Here is a 13,121-nt window from a genome sequence, read left to right as displayed (position 1 = left end):
CAGATAAGCTTTATTCCATAAAACAAGGCAATAGAAAAATGTCTCTTGTTTTATGTTTTAAAGCTAGTTAAAAAAAATGGGAAAAAAGTAAAAAATATTTTTTTTATACACACAATTTTAAATGAGGGGATTGTTGCTTGTTGGCAAACATAATAATAATTAAATTAGAGGATGTTTCAGGAAATAATATTTCTTTATCGCAACTTTACAAAAGACATCAAAAGTAATGAAATGATTGTTTGTTGCGAGGTGAATGGGAGCGCTTTAAAAATCCACTTGATGGAGACAGCAGACTGACCAGAATCACAAAAATCCTACAGGCTTTTTGGCAACCCCGCCATCTTTTCCCTACCAATCGATAGACATTATGCTAAGTGTCAAATATATATATGCCCATGGTGTGAGACAGCATCAGAGAGGTAGGAAGGACTCCTCAAAACTAAATGGTCCCCACTTCCAAAGCAAACACAAATATTCAGTTACTTGTCACACTCCCACATGCTCCAGATTTGAATGGACTCAATAATCACAAATATAGCAAGTCCTTTTCTCTTTTTCTCATGCATTCGCACCCTCTCAGCATTCCTTTAAAGTGATGACCATCATATTGTGGTTGTAGTACTAAACACCGACTCAAAGTGGAGAGTACTACACTGGGTGGTGTGGCCTCTTCACAGACAGACACACAATAACACCAACCTATCATTACCCAGCGAAAGAGGGTGTGTGTGTAGGAGCGACGGAGCAGGAAGAGATAGGGAAGTAAGAACGTAAACTCACTTGAAAAAAAAATCACTTGAGGAAGCTAGAAGAAGAGGGAATGAAGGGGCAAGCATTGTGGATGAGCATAAGATAAAAACTGTAATTTTACACAGAAGCAGGGAAACTCCAGATGGACATGCAGTGATGAAGGAATGGGCAGTATGGAATGATAGAGGGAGGAGCTGCAAAAAAAACAAAAAAACAACCCACGAGTAGAAACAAAGATTGCAGAAAGGAGAGGAGGGAGTGTTGCAGCCTGATTATTTGGCTGTTTATCCAGAATGCTGAGAGCCCTCCAATCAGAGATGGAGACCTCTAACTAAGAGGTCTGATAGGCCGAGGGCCTAACAAACTCTGCATATGAGTCTCCTTATTCTCTCCTCTAATCCTTTGTTCCTCACTTCACCTGTCTCCTCCTCCTCTCTTAACCTCCTCATGCCTCTCTCCTCACTCTCTGCACACTCAGCTCTGCATTTCTCTCTTCCCTCCTCTCTTTTCTCTTCCTCATTTGTTAAAGGGTGTCACTGAGCGCAAGGGCAAAGCCTTGTTATCCCTATTCGGCCACATTCTTTTGCTGGTTTATGGTTAAAGTGATGCAAAAAGGATTGCTGAGCAGCAAGTTAAAAGAGGGTTAAATGCAACAAGTAAAGCTTTTTGCCCGTTTATATGTAACTTATTTGTTTTTAGATTTACCATCACGTATGAACATCTGTATGTCTTCTACATTAATTGAATAAAAGTATACCCTTTCAAGGATAAAACTGCAGTAAGATGGAGAATCTTTCCTTTTCATGACTGTGGCTGAAAAACTTAACTGGACAGTTACTTTAGAAAACGTGTAACACATACACATTAAAGAACAGCCACATATCATAAGAGGTCAGGCACGTAAGGTACTGCTAGCCTTTCACGTAACTGTGTTTTTTTTGTTTTTGTTTCTCTGGTACATGGACTGAGAACGAATCTTAAAGAGTTTATTTGCTTCTCTTGTTGCAAATTTAAGGTCACACTGGAGACCTAAAAGTCACTACCGTCTCAAAGCCACTTTGTGAGAGAGAATGTTTTTTTTTTTTAACTTGCATTTATAAATAAATATACAAAGGAAGTAGAAAGGTTTAATTTGTGAGTGTTACAACTGTTGGTAGGCTAATTTTGTTACTAGGAGCCAAATCAGCTTGAATATTCTGCTTGGTCTTTATGTTAAGCTGATTTAGTAATCTCTAAACTTCCTCTATATTTATAAAATGTAAGCAGAGGTGAATCCTGTGCTTCTGATTATATCTTCTACATGACAATCAGGAAGTAAGCCTCCATTTGGTGACGCTAAACCTATTGCATTCACATGTTTGCTTTAGATATTAGCTGGCAAAAGCACAACGCAGAAATCCTTATGGGGGCAAGATAGTCCAGGGATCCTGTGGAGCTTTAGCCCAAAAACATTTTCATTTCACCTGAGGAGCTGAGTTGACCTGAACATATTGGAGCAGAAACGTTAACAGTTAACTAAAAGAAAGCCTATTTGTAATAGGCAGAGAAAATTAATGAATATGATTCAAATATATAAATAAAAGTCCAAAAGTGAAAAAACTGCTAAAATATCTTGCCAAAAGCAGGCATTGTTAGTTTAATGAGATAAACAAAAAGAAACTGTTAGCTAAACATACTAGATAAACAGATAGCTAACATTTTTAAAAAGTAAGTCATTTTTTAGTTGAAAGTAGCCAATAAGTACAGGAAATTGTTAAATGTACGGATTGACAGTTGAAATTATAAGCTAAAAATAACAAATATACAGTTGAAAATGTTCATTAAACATAATCAATGAAATAACTAGAGTACTCTCCAAGTACTGGACAAACGGGTGGTCATGTTGATCAAGGGGAGACCTTTTAGATTATGCTGGGAACCACTGACCTAAGAACTTTGCAAACTGATATGTTCATCTCAAACTCAGTGCCAACGCACTGAAATGCTTAAATATTTCTAAATGATTGAATTCATAGAACATACTCACATCAGGAGTTTAGGGTTGTTTCTTTTTTGACCTGTAATGTAATATTCAACATGTTTGGAGACAAACACACCGCATGTTCTGATAACGTCCATCCTTCTACATCTTTTGACTACACTTGCCTAAATACACACATGCTGATGGCATACCTAACACACACACACAAACACACCCACCCACACACACACACACACGCACAGACCCTGTGAAACCTCATATCGGCTTTAAGACACAGTTCGCCGGCTGGCCCTCGCTGTCCCACACTCTCTGACGGGTTCTTAATGGTAAACTAACAGATTGTAAACATGCTGCTAGCTCTCTCTCTCTCTCTCTGTTTCTCCACTCTCTATATTAATCACTTTCTTACTTTCTTACACTCCTCTCTTTATTTCTCTTTCCCTCAGTCTTGTCTTCCTTCAGTTCCTTTACTTCCTCCTTACCCCCCTTCACTTCATCCTTCCCCATCTATACCCATCCCTTCTTCCCTTTTCCTCTCTCTCCCTCGCTTTTCCTGGGGTATTTTTTAAACAATGTGTCCTTCATGTACGGTTGGTTACGGGGCGTACAGAAGGACATCATTAGCGCTGGTGGTTAAGCTGTAATTTACACCATTACCGAGGTAGGGGCCATTTTTATTGCCTAGTAAATTTCAGCTCTGAAATATTTAGACCATATGGCTCAATTTGTGTAATAACCTTAATTTCCAAGCACCCTTCAGCTCCCTTCAGCGCCGGCTGTTGTTGGCGGATGGCAGAGTGGTGCGTGTATACCTCCGTATGTGTGTGCACGGTGTGGAGTTGTGGAGCACAGACACGCACAAGCATGTACGCAGAAACACAGACATGGAAAAAATGTTCACGTGTACGCAACACATAACCTTTTACACAGTCTCTTCCACATACTGTCACAGATTCATTCATTCACACACACAGAAACACGCACGCACACGTATGTATGCATGGCGGTAGCAGATTAATAGGGTGTCAGCTTCTGTTTGGGTGAGGGAGCGTCAGGCGTCGGCCAGATGGTTCTCAGGGATGATGACTGTCAGGGGTCCTGCTCTGATCAATGGGATGTATTAATACAGCACACACGCGCACACACTCACATACACTGTTGCATTATACACACACAAACAGATATGTTGTGCGTGCGCACAAGCACACACAACCATATTCAAACATATGTATGCACACAAAGTAATGCGCACACACACATTTGAATACACATATGCCTGTGGTCTCTCTTCACCAGCGATCCCAAGGGCCACAGTGTAACATCTGGAATAGCCAAGGGAGGGAGGAAAGGACAGCAGAGTAAAGGAGGAGAAAGAGGGAGTTGGTAGGCAGGGAAACACGAGAGAAATACAGGAAAAAGAGGAAAAGGAGGGGCAAAGGGAGTATGGGAAGTAGCTAAAGAAAGAGTGCAATACAGAAGGGTTAAAGGGTGAAAGGCATAAAAGAGGTAGTAAAACTGGAAAGAGACGAAGGCAGAGTGGAGAGACGAGCTGGGGAAATGAAGACATAAGAGTAAGGTGAACGACGATGTTGAGACACTAAAGAGAAACAAGAAAATCAGCCACAGAAGAGACTGGAAGTTTTGAAGAAGAAAACGCACAGGAACAGACAGAAAAAAGCAAAAGAGATTAAAATAGTGACAGATGTGATCAGAAGAAGAAAAAGAAGTAAGCTGTGAGGAGGTTGAGGTGGAAAGCTTGAACACGAGCGAAAATAGAGTTTTATCTACTCGATAAAGCATTTGTCCAGAGCTATTGAGGGCAAAATGATTACCGGTGGCCAGAATCTCAAGTGATATTGTCAAAAAATGAAGCAGTAGCAACAGCACATGAACACAAAGAAGGAGAAACTTGAGAGAAAAGAAGGAGAACAAAAAAACCCGACCAAAACCAAAACATGAAGCACCGTGCAATAAAAACAACCTGACAGGGTAGAATGAGTGACAAGCATGTTTGTCAGAAAGGTGTAAAGCATGGAGAGTGAATTTCTGTGTGCGCGCGAGACAGTGTGTGTGCCAAGCGGCGTGTAGGTGTCTAGCGAGGCAGGCCGCCTGCGCTTCGTACCCTCATTCCGTCCGATTGCCATGACGACCCCATTAATCAGCCAAGCTGGCACAGAGCAGGGTTCCCAGCCCAGCCTGAGATCAATACACACACAAATAGACACATACCAAATGGATACACACACACACGCACATATGCACAATTACTACATGCACAAAAGAAATTGAAGTGGATGAAGAGTGTGAAAGACTGAATCCCTTTTTAGAGGAAAAAACTTAAATAAGGGTTGAAACAAAATATTACAGGGAGAAGTGCTAGACTGGTTTGTGACTGTTTAATATGAAAACAAAATATAAGCTGTTCATGTGCTTCACATTAATGTTATGACCCATATTTTACAATTAATCTAGCAGGGCTGTCAAACTTATTTTAGATCAACCCGATTTAATCTAAATTAAATTTCAATGAAAAAAAATATTGCCAGTGCTACCACTCAGCCTTCTAGAAGATCCAGCTACGTGATTTTCTTCTCGAGATAATGCATTCACAAGACTTTCAAAAAACTTGACCTTTGACCTTGAGAGCAAGGTCAGTAAGATTCCAATACCCAACAGTCTTTTACAGCTGAGGGGTGAAAATTAAATAGTAAAATAAAGTCAGAGGAACCTACATTTCTTTTAATGTTAGAAGTACAAATAGATGCTGCAGCTGTTCGCAAAGATGAAACCATTGTTACATAATACAAAAACACTACACAAATTGTTGCAAATTGAAGACACACCTCAACACAGATCTTTGACCCGACCATGTCAGGGAATGATTTTGTCAGTCAGAAGCAGAGGTGTGGACTCGAGTCACATGACTTGGACTCGAGTCAGACTCGAGTCATTAATTTTATGACTTTAGACTTGACTTGAAAAAATGTTCTAAGACTTGTGACTTGACTTGGACTTTTACACCAATGACTTGGGACTTGAATTGGACTTGAACCGGTTTACTTGAAAAGACTTGATATTTTACCCCAAATATAAAATTTAACATGCATATTATATAGAGATTGAAAATGTGAGGTCATTCACGGGTAGAACCGCAAAGGATTCTGGGAACTCGTGGCAAGCGGTACTAGCGCACGCAGGCTTTCAATTAAAATCAGTTAAACAGCGATAAAAAGAAACACAAAAATGTCAAGAAGCTGTTGTATTATTAACTGCAATAGCCGGTCGCATGACAGCCACGGGAAGCCGACGGGTAAAGAGATCGGTTGTTATCGGATTACGTCGTTGAAGAGAAATTGTTCGAGCCATGTTTCCGAAGTAACAAAGACGCAACGGATGGCCTGGATTGCAGCCATTCAAAGACCAAATATAACGTCCCAGAACACTCCAGCTCACAGGTTAGTCTGCTCCAAGCATTTACACGAAGGTCAGTGTTTTTTAGTAGTTAATACGTCATTTTCATAACATAATTAGTGATATAGGTTACAAGCAAGTCTGGCGCTGAACAGAAATTGTCGCGCTATGCTCCTTTATTTATTGTGCATAAATAGTGAATTGTCCTGACACAATATTGCGTTTCGCTTCTGTTATTATGGTACACTGACAAAAACATATACTTTTATTCACAGGATAAAACAGGTTTTTTGTATCACTAATTGCCCAGTGCGATTACAGACTGCGGTAAAGTGAGCCGTCATTTGTGAGCCGCGGTCAAGCCAGCCGCCTCCTATCCGCGCGGTGATTACAGCATACAATATTATTGTCACTGCTACATTTCTGTAACGCTACCAGAAATTATTTCCACTACTAATTAATTACCGTTGAGCTCAAAGGTCCTATTAATAAACGGTTAACGAATGTGTATTTATGACGACAATTTGTGAGACTGGTAAACTTATGATACGTACGATGGTCTTTCGTTCTACACGGTGCATTTCAAGGTCCTGCACCCATCCGGCGGTAAACTGTACCTGGGCTTGTTGCAGTGACCTGAAGTTACTAAACTTCACGAGTGTATGCACTCACTCCAAGAACCGTATGATTATAAATATGCATATAAATATGCTACGATGAGATAGCTGACTTCATCTAACTAGCAAATGTTGTCCAGGCTACGTTGGTGATACAGTTTTTTTTAATGTGTATGATATTTTTGTCATGCGATTTTAAAGCCGGTCCTACAACCGCATCCAAGAATAACATGCAGCTTATCTCAGAACTGTCGGTGAAAATTATTCTTGGAGCTAGGTTTAATTGAGCTGCATTTTAAAGAGGTGCAATTTCACAATTTGTGTATATTTTCTAAGTTCACTATTTTGTCATGTGTTGAGAAAAACACAGATTTTAAAATTACATGGTCTAATATTTACATTTAGCATAACTGCAACATTATTTTTTCGTTTTTGTTTTTTTTTTAAAGACTCGAAAGGACTTGAAATTCAAAGTTTCAGACTTGTGACTTGACTCGGACTTTTACACCAGTGACTTGAGACTCGACTCTGACTTGCCTGACATTACTTGAGACTTGACTTGAGACTTGAGGATAAAGACTTGAGACTTACTTGAGACTTGCAAAACAATGACTTGGTCCCACCTCTGGTCAGAAGGCTCTAAAACTAATAAAGATTCAGACATCTGGGTTGGATAAAATTAACATTTCAGACAGAAACAAAGTTTGCAAAGCCATCCAGTGGACTCTAACAGGCTGGTTCTGTCCCGCAGGACACCCCTGACTTAGGCATTTTTTTTGCCATTGAATCCTTGATTAATGATGCTAAAGCGAACAAAGTCAAAACACAAATTGTAATCCTTCAGATAAAGTCTGCTCTTCCTGAATCAGCTAAAGGCTTTCTAATTTTCACACTCTTTGTGTATTCCTAAACAACGCAGTGCATGTGGTGAAGACAACTGCGTGACAAATGACCGCCACCAAAATAAGTCTATGCCATGTCAATGAGCCTCCTGCACACACACACACAATCTCACACAGGCACACACAAACACAGAGTGTTCCATATCAATGAGAAGGTGAAAGGTCTCCATTTACATCTTGTATTAATTATGAGTGACAAGCCAAAGGTCACAGAGGGAGAAGAGGCCACACATATGGACAGAATATAGATCTATACTTCTACCTTGTCTCTCTTTTGCTCTCCTCCTTACCTTCCTATCTATCACTCTGTCTCGTTCCCTGCTTGTTCATTTACTTGTCTTTTTATCCCTTCCCCCTCTCTTTTTCATCTCACTCATTCTAGCTCTTTTCATTCTTAACTTCTTTAACAGCTACTGTATCTACCTCTTTGATCTCTTGTTGCTTTAATGTTGACCATATTCCTTCAGTCTGTTTCTCCTTCCTTTTATACAAAATTTTATGTTAAAATGTTTTCAAGTTGTTTATATTTTAGCTTCTTCTTAAAGATTATTTTGTGGTATTTGTGTCTATAGACTGGAAAGAGCATAAAAACAGGAAGATGCAGGTCTGGGCAACTGGGAATTAAACCACAACTCACTCCTATGTGTGGTAAGCAACCCAGCTATCTAAAACCAGGTTGCTCTTGAATTAATTTTGATTTTTAAATGGATAACTAACTGAAATTTTTCACAAACAGATTATTATATTATAGACAGACAGACAGACAGACAGACAGACAGACAGACACACACACACACACACACACACGTATAGATGTATGGTGGATAGGGGATGCCAGCAAGTGCTGAGCTGCCAGTTCACATTGAGAGTAGATGGCAGCTGTTAATGTATAATATACATATATATGGGAATGAAGGTGTTTGTATATGTGTGTGTGTTTGTGTGTTTGGTATCAGGAAACATGCTCATACTGGTATTTCTGATATGTTAGATCATCCAGCATGATACAGAATTATGGAAGTGATCTTGGGAATAGCAGACCATGGGCAGCGTGTGTTTATGTCTATTCAGGCCCCTCACTGGCAAACAGATGGCACAAGCACCACAGGTACAGTCCAAATTTCTTTACATTTATTGTATGAATGACATGTGACATGCACGTGTGTGTGTGTGATTACCTCTACAGTGAGAGCAGTAACAATAGTTGAGTTGAGCGTAGGGTCCTTTTGGTGCTTCCTGTAAACCAGCCTATAATGGGAAATGAGACCATTGGGCTGTCCTGGTTCACTCCATTTTAGGTGGACTGAATACGCACCTGTCAAAGTAGCATGGTGAACTGTTACAATAAATCAATACAAGATAATTTTATACGTGTTAGTCATGCAAATGTGAGTCAAGACACAAAGTTTGCTAAAGTACATCATAGGGACAGAGAGCCACGAAAACATATGTGACAACAAACCTAATCAGACACTTGACCGTCATCTAACTGAACACGGACATTTTAAAGGAGGTAACAAAGGAAAACTGGATGAAACTATCCAGAGCTTAGAGCCAGCTACAACCCAGCAGCCTCGGTATGAGCGGAGGATGAACGCAGTTACAAAGAAAATTTTGGAGAAGAGCGAAAAAGAGAAAAGGGTTCACGTCCTGTTACCTGGTGAAGTCATAAACATACACCGGAAATTTGTTTTGTTATACAAATCTGTTGCACTTGCTTTTGTTTGGTAAGGTGAAATACACTGAATAAAAAAATTCAATGAACACAAAACACTGATATGGACTGGGTTATGTGTTAAGAATGAAAGGACACCATATCGTTTGATAGAAGTGAAAATTATCAACCTACAGAGGGCTGAATTCAAAGACCCTGAAAATACTCAGTAGTTTGTTTGTTTACATGGCTTGAGATGATGGATGGGGTCCTCCTCCTCCCAGAACTGGAACAGGGCATCACTGAGCTCCTGGACAATCTGAGTTTTAACCTGCTGGCATCGGATGGACCAAAACACAATGGCCCAGAGGGGTTCTATTGGATCAGGGGTGGCCAACTCCAGGCCTCGAGAGCTGGTGTCCTGCAGGTTTTACATGTGTCCTTGATCCATCACAGCTGATATAATGGTTACATTACCTCCTCAACATGTCTTGAAGTTCTCCAGAGGCCTGGTAATGAACTAATCATTTGATTCAGGTGTGTTGACCCAGGGTGATATCTGAAACCCGCAGGACAGCGGCTTTCGAGGCCTGGAGTTGGCCACCCCTGTATTGGATTTAGGTCAGGCGAGGGTGGGCCTAGTGAAAGGTATCAAGTCCTTCATCCTCCAAAAACTGTCTACATACTCTCACCACATGAGGCTGGGCATTATCATGAACTAGGAGGACCACAGGCACCACTGCACCAGCGTAGGGTCTGACAGTGGGTCAGAGGATTTCAGCCTAATCATAGTCAGGGTGCTGTTGCCTAGGTTTGTATGTCCCTTCATGGATATGCCTCCACAGACCATCGCTGACCCAGCACCAAAACGGCCATGATGAACGATGATACAGGCAGCATATTGTTCTCCATGCCTTCTACTGATCCTTTCAGATATGTCATATGTGCTCACTGTGAACCTGCTGTTATTCTTGACAAGCCCAGGGTACCAGCGGTGAACCTGCCAATTCTTGTATTCTATGGAAAATGTCAACTGGACTCCACGGTGCTGGCAGAGAGCAAAGGGCCCACTGGAGGATGTCAGACCACCCAAATGAAGTCTGACTATTTTGTCAGAGACATTCACACCAGTGGGCTGCAAGATGCTGTAGGGTTTTGTAGGGGTCTCACCTTGTGATACCAGTACTGACAATGAATTTAGCTAAATCCAAAACTAGAAAAAAAACCCCAGAAAAGATCAGAAGGGAAAAATGCCAGTGACCTCCACTTGTAAAATCATTCCTGTTTGATGGTTGTCTCATTGTTTCCCCTCTAATTTGCCTGTTGTTAAGTTCATCAACACTAAAGCAGCTAAAAGTGATAAACAAACCCCTCCACTACTACCAACCAGATCAATATCTCAGATATTTACTTGATGCTATACTATGATCTCAGTTATACTTATTAAAAAGAAAACACAAAATAATTGTAAATTGAAACTGGCAAAAGAAAATCGTAATGAGGTCATCTCTAATAAATACTGGTTTTCATGTGACTTGTTGAACCTACCCGAAGGAGTGACAATGGGAACGGCCATATCTTGTGGTTTTGCCTCTAATGTCTGGCCCAAAGCCCAGTGACTCAGAATTGAGCCTCTAGAGTTGTGGGCACGAACTCTGTACTGATAGTAGCTGAAGGGCTGAAGAGCAGGACTCGCGTCAAAAAATTCAAGAGGCCCACTAGACCAGATGAAAACCAGCAGCTCCTCCTCTGTTCCTAATGGACGCCTAAGAGAAAATAAACACTTGTATTAGCTTTTCATCAGTTTCCTTTAAATACTTTCATACTATATACACCTCATTAAAAATTTAAATATTCAATTTTTTGGTGATGTTTCTTTTTTTTAAATTAAACATCAACTATATCAAATCAATTTTAATTTTGCACATATTTACGTCAGTTTTCTAAAGATAAAGACACTAAGTTTGTGTGGAATTCAAATAAAAAATGGATCATCACATCTTAAACACTCTGTATAAGCCATGAGCTGATGCAAGCACCCTGATGTCTTTGGTAAGCCCATTTGTCTGATTACGTAGGGTTTCAGGTGTGTGCATGAGAGACGGAAAGAGAGAGATTTTCCTGTTTTATCCAAGTCCCTGTCTGCCTGAGTCTGATCATGCCAGATGTGTCACTGAGTGTGTGTGTGTACTGCTATGCTAATGTGTGTTTCCTGAGGACTTAAAGGGCTTAGTCTGGTCTGACCCTGCATACAGATCACAAACTCTTTGGTCAACAAGCAGACCACGACCTTCAGCATGTATTAATGATGCACATTCACACACACCTACACACACACACACACACGGTTACAATAAATAGAGTTTTAAGTAGACATTTATCTGAAAGTATAATCACTAAAACTTTTATCCATTACTGCATAGAAAGGCAAATATGTATATTGTTATGTATCTTATATGTAATAATCGTATGTGATACATGTGTGCTACTTCTGGTTCAACAGTTTGAATTGGTACTGTGAGCACATGAACACAGTGTAGGTATGAGAATGTGAAAAAAAAGCCTTGCATGTGGCTTCTGCATGTTCTTGTGTTTTAATCATAGATCCACCAGCAGGACTTGAAATCTGATTCTATTTTATGTGATACATTTATGGGAACATATAGAAAATTCAGAAGGGTTTAAAAAACTCGAATACCACTATAACACTATAACTTGATAAAGTCACTTTAGGTGTAAGTACTGATGATACTGGCAAAGAGTCAATATATAGAACAATGACATGCCTCAAAAATGCACTGTACACTTTTTCAACCTACAAGACTACCTTTGGACAAAGCACAGTCTCATAGCACAACTACATCCTAATACCGAAGGAGAAAAGAACAGGTATTTATAAGAAGGCAAAGCCAGGCCATATGTCTCAGTGTACTATATTTGTTCATCTGTTACCTGTATATATGGTAGGAGGTGATGAGTCCATTTGGTTTCTTGGGGGCTGACCAGTGAATCTCCAGAACATTGGCTTCACTTGCCTTTACTTTGGGGGGCAGCAGATTTTCTGGGGTGGCCTCTAAAGTCCGCACAAAGACACCATCTCCTACTCCACAGCCCTCTATATGAAACAAAACAATCAGAAATAATTCTGGTACATGGTTAGAGACACAACAGCAAACACCTTAACTAAGTAAAATGGCCATAAAGTTTTTATCAATCTACCTGATCGGTACTTCATGCACTTAAAAAATATATACCTATCTGACAGGCTTGCACTCTTATGTAGTAAATAGTGAAAGGCTTTAGATCTGTCACAGTGAGGTGCAGGTCTTGTCCAGCATGCTGTATTATTGCATCTTCACTCCCTGGATTTAACAGGATGTTGTAGTTCACAGACTGGCTGTTATTTAGTTGACCTGTGCAAAGAGAAACAATATGATAACCTTCAGGTGGTTATGTCATTTACTGGGATAGATTTATAAGAAAAAAAGAAGAAAAAAATATTCTGAGAACTTTTTTCGCTGTTTTTTCCCCAATTTTTTCTGAAGTTTTGGCTTTACAATCCCAGCACTGTGGGCCTTAGAACCAGACAAAAACACACAAATGTATACATACAGATAACACTCACACGCCCATACACACATGCCCCTGGACTTTGTTAATATTCTCACAGGAGGTTTTTCCATAATTCAGGCCAACTGTATTGTGATGGGTTATTCAACATTCATGAACTCTGGATATCTCGAGAACGAACTGATTACCAGACAAATGAAAGACTTCAATTATTCACCCCCCAACTCACATATGCA

The 13,121-nt window shown here is 40.1% G+C and overlaps 1 protein-coding gene across 7 annotated transcripts in view; it reads right to left on the bottom strand.

Annotated features, from left to right (window-relative positions):
• The window catches only part of ush2a (Usher syndrome 2A (autosomal recessive, mild)), a 221,115-nt gene that overhangs the window by 18,690 nt on the left and 189,304 nt on the right, over positions 1-13,121 (bottom strand). For all 7 annotated transcript variants that reach the window (XM_085267418.1, XM_085267410.1, XM_085267383.1 and 4 more), the window contains 4 exons: positions 12,570-12,728; positions 12,268-12,430; positions 10,864-11,081; positions 8,840-8,976 (listed from right to left, as the gene is read on the bottom strand). In XM_085267418.1, the coding sequence (XP_085123544.1) occupies positions 8,840-8,976; positions 10,864-11,081; positions 12,268-12,430; positions 12,570-12,728 (677 nt within the window). The remainder of the gene's footprint in view (positions 1-8,839; positions 8,977-10,863; positions 11,082-12,267; positions 12,431-12,569; positions 12,729-13,121) is intronic.

The sequence above is a fragment of the Mchenga conophoros genome, linkage group LG1 (assembly GCF_057382185.1).
Source record: "Mchenga conophoros isolate Kocher_MC1m ecotype Shallow Benthic linkage group LG1, M_conophoros_male_GT1.1, whole genome shotgun sequence".
Lineage (NCBI taxonomy): Eukaryota > Metazoa > Chordata > Actinopteri > Cichliformes > Cichlidae > Mchenga > Mchenga conophoros.
Note: the sequence above shows the minus strand (reverse complement) of the source record. Positions and strands in the feature narration are given on the sequence as shown.